Genomic DNA, 3,651 nt, shown 5'->3' with positions numbered 1-3,651 from the left:
TCCCTGTAGACTTACTGAGACTAAAAGCAGAGCTGGTATACAGTACTGTGCGGTACTCATTTCTTTATATTTTCCTTCCAGTGAGCCAGACTTGTGTAATTTTTAAACTGGTCCTGAACAACAATTCTCCAACCTTTCTGAAGCTCTGTCTGTTTTCTGATAGCACTGGCTGCTTTGACACTTACTTTCAGTCCAGTCTTTTTACCTGAGCATTTTCAGAGTAATGCTTTTATTCATTTAGCAGCTCAACACTGACCTTTGAATCATTCAAGCTTAAAAAGGCTCTGACTCAGTGGATGAGCCAAGACTGGAACAACCTCAGACTCATCTGCTGGTTCAGGCTTTCAGACACTGAAATAAAGCCAAAGATCATCCATCAGTGTGTCAACAACATTTAAAGAGGAAGGCATCACTTAACCTGCTCAAAGCCACTTTGAAAAACTCCAATTTTATTTATCATTCCGATAAAAAATACTTGAAAAATAATTTTCAACTTTGTACATCAAAAAAGACTGAAAAAGACTTTCAATAGGTTTACATGTAGATCTTTATTAACATTTTAAAAAAGTTGAAGCGAAGCTGCACATGATTAAGAACTTTACATTATTTGCACATCTTAGTGTCTCTGCATGAAAAGATAAATAATTAAAACATATGTGGATAACCTTGTAGCTCAGTATCAGGAAAGAAATATCTGAGTTTGCATGTACATGAATGTTTAGTTTCATATAAATCTGAGTTTGTGTGGTTCAAACCTCACAGAGTAAGGCGAGTTTACAAGCAGCTGCTGATCCTGAAGCTAAAAATACAAAAACACACAGATTCAGAGATTAATGCACATGACTTCATACATGTTTGTAACAGTTTGTGTCAGTAAATCCCAGGAACAACAGCACATACACACACTGCTGGTCTGAGTCTGAACATGATGATAATCAAACTCTGGATGTTTGACGTCTACAGCCTGTCCTCAGATCATCCAACTCATAGTTCTGCTGTGGAGTCTGACGAGGTGGAGTAGTGTTTTGGGACAGTCGACATTTGTATGTGCAAAACCCAACAACAGCAATCACAAGACAAAGAGACAGAGCAACTCCCAGTCCACATGTCAGTTCATATAATCCATCCTTTCTGTGCCATCCTGTCTGACCTGCAGGTGAGAAACAGGTGTGAGTTGTCAGCTGTCAGGTAGGTGATGAGTGAAGAACAGAACAGAATCCATTTCCTCTTCAAACTGCTGTCAGACATTATCTACTGCACTCTGATCACATCACTCAGACCAGCTGCTTTCTACAAAGTCTCATCAACAACATCTTTAGAAACAAACATCAACAACCAGGAAGCAGCTTCACCTCTGATCACACACACACTCAACTCTACTCACTCACCTGGAGGAACGACATAAAGGTGGATGATGCTTGTGATGTCTTCATGCCAGTGTGTTCGTCTCATGATGACACGACACTCATATGTTCCACTATCAGCAGCCCTCACATCCTTCAGAATCAAAGACAGGTCTCCATCCTTCATCCGTCTGTCCCACATATCCACCCGGTTCTTAAAAGATGGATGCTGGTTGTCTGGAAGAAAGTATCCATCCCGGTACAAGAGCACATATTCATCTACCAGGTCAGCTCTGCTCCACTCAACGAGTCTGATGTTGTTGTTTGGAACTCGACATGTCAGAGTGACGTCCTGTCCAGACTCAGCTGTGATGATTTTCTGGTCTGAAAGAGGAAACAAGACAGAGCAGAGAGGTTAAAGGTCAAAGTATGGCTGATCACTTCTACAATAGCCAATCAGAGAGAGGAAGGGAGAACACTTTCTTTCCAAATTTAAAGGTATACAATCATAGTAATAACTGTTATATAGCATAAAATATACTGAAACTATATTTCAGTGGTAAACAATAATGGAGTTCTCCCATAAGTTATTCCTTCAATTGAAGCACACTACTGTATCACTGATTTTTTTCTGACAGGTTCAAAGCTGTAAAGTCAGGCCTGGTTTCCTGTTGTAGAGTCACAGGATGTGTTTATAACAAGCAAATCAATCAGCTGGATTTGTAGTTCAGGTTCGCATATTCAGCCCTGCTCATTCATCTTCTGTCAATTATCCTGTCACTGCTCCAATCAGAAACCAGCACACATAAACCAAGTAGGTGTTAAGTGGACCGTACCAAGTGTGTCACAGTTTAGGGGTTTATGACAAGAAAAAAAAGAAAGAAAGTACACAGACATGACATAAACAGTTTCACAGGTTCAAGATTCTGTAAACAATCATTTTCCTTGATTTAATGTCCACTGGTTCAGCCAAAATCTGTTTCAATAGGTCAAAATTAACAGCCTCAACAATATTTGTAGCACCTGTACAGCTTAAAAACCGTTTAAAAATTTAACATTTTAATTTTTGTGTATTTTGAGTAAATTCAGGAAAAGTCATCAAATTTCAGGCTCGAATAATAAAATGTGTGGGATCATTACTGCTGTCAAATCAGACCTGAACAGTATGTCAGGGCTACACCAGTGAAACACTCACAGCTTTAAACACAGGCTAAAGATGAAGACAGGAGTTAGCGGTGAGATCACATCAGCTCTCCTACATATGTTTGGTGTTCTGTTAAATGTGTGTAGCTGTGTTGGTCTGATTGTTCTGACTTTGGACAGACTTGTTCAGAAGTGTAAAGCTCATGTTTGACAGCAGAGGGATGGAGGTTACAGTTACTGTCAGTGGGACTCTGAGCTCCGAGGATTAGCACAGAGCTGAGTGTCACTTTGTTATTATAGAAGGAGCTGTGCTATATACATTTATACTGCAGTGTTTGGTGAAGTCCTTACAGGGGTTTTAATATAAGCACAAACACTCCAAAGATCTTTGGTTCCTTTCTTTTTAAATAACTTTTGCACTGATGCAGTTATCAGTCTTGGTGAAATACTTCTAACGTGTGATCCAGGCCGATCCTCCTCACTCCTCTTCATCTCAGAGATAACGGTTTGGTTTGTAGCGGTTAAATCTCACCTGCAGAGACAAACACGAAGAGTCCGACAGACACCAAAGTGGAGCAGCGCCACGCAGTCACAGCAGACATGTCCGTGTTCTTAACTCCTGATCCCACACTCAGGCTGGTATAACACGCATTTTAAGACGCTGTTGAAACGTCTATAACCGACTTTTAACATTGATTTGATCAAATCCAAGGTTTTACGTAAAACTAGTAACGGACTGTGTCACATTTTAGTGACGTTTTACAGCTCGGACAGAAGAGTGCGACAACAACAACAAACAAAAAAAAGGGTAGAAGAAGTTCACTTTCGGACATCGATGACGTCACTCCGAGGTAACATTTTTTTTTCCATCTGTATCCTTTCGACACACCCGGTCCTAAACTCCACCGCGTCTCTGTGTTATAATTTTTAATTTAAATTATTATAAATAACAGCTCGTACGAAGCCGCCGGGGGGAAAGTTTTAAAAGAAAAGAACAAGTTTCATGTCACTCGGTCATCCAGCGGCACAGACAGTAAAACACTGAAGAACATTAAGAACTCGGCTCAGAGTAACACATGACTGTCAGACGCAGGAACTGCTACACACAAACCAGGAAATACACCTTCGATAACACGCCATTCTGTTTTTTGTTAACTGCCATGTT

General features: G+C 40.2%; 1 protein-coding gene across 1 annotated transcript; it reads right to left on the bottom strand.

Moving 5' to 3' along the window:
* Nucleotides 1-529: 529 nt before the first annotated feature.
* Nucleotides 530-3,333, bottom strand: LOC100705985 (butyrophilin subfamily 1 member A1). The gene is made up of 3 exons (XM_013267005.3): nt 3,019-3,333; nt 1,389-1,727; nt 530-1,150 (listed from the first exon to the last, which is right to left on the bottom strand). Exons 1-3 carry the CDS (start codon nt 3,086-3,088, stop codon nt 936-938), a joined length of 624 nt encoding a protein of 207 aa, XP_013122459.2. The 5' UTR covers nt 3,089-3,333; the 3' UTR covers nt 530-935.
* Between the last annotated feature and the right edge of the window lie 318 nt (nt 3,334-3,651).

The sequence above is a fragment of the Oreochromis niloticus genome, linkage group LG3 (genome assembly GCF_001858045.2).
Source record: "Oreochromis niloticus isolate F11D_XX linkage group LG3, O_niloticus_UMD_NMBU, whole genome shotgun sequence".
NCBI lineage: Eukaryota > Metazoa > Chordata > Actinopteri > Cichliformes > Cichlidae > Oreochromis > Oreochromis niloticus.
This window is presented reverse-complemented; position numbering and strand designations above follow the sequence as displayed.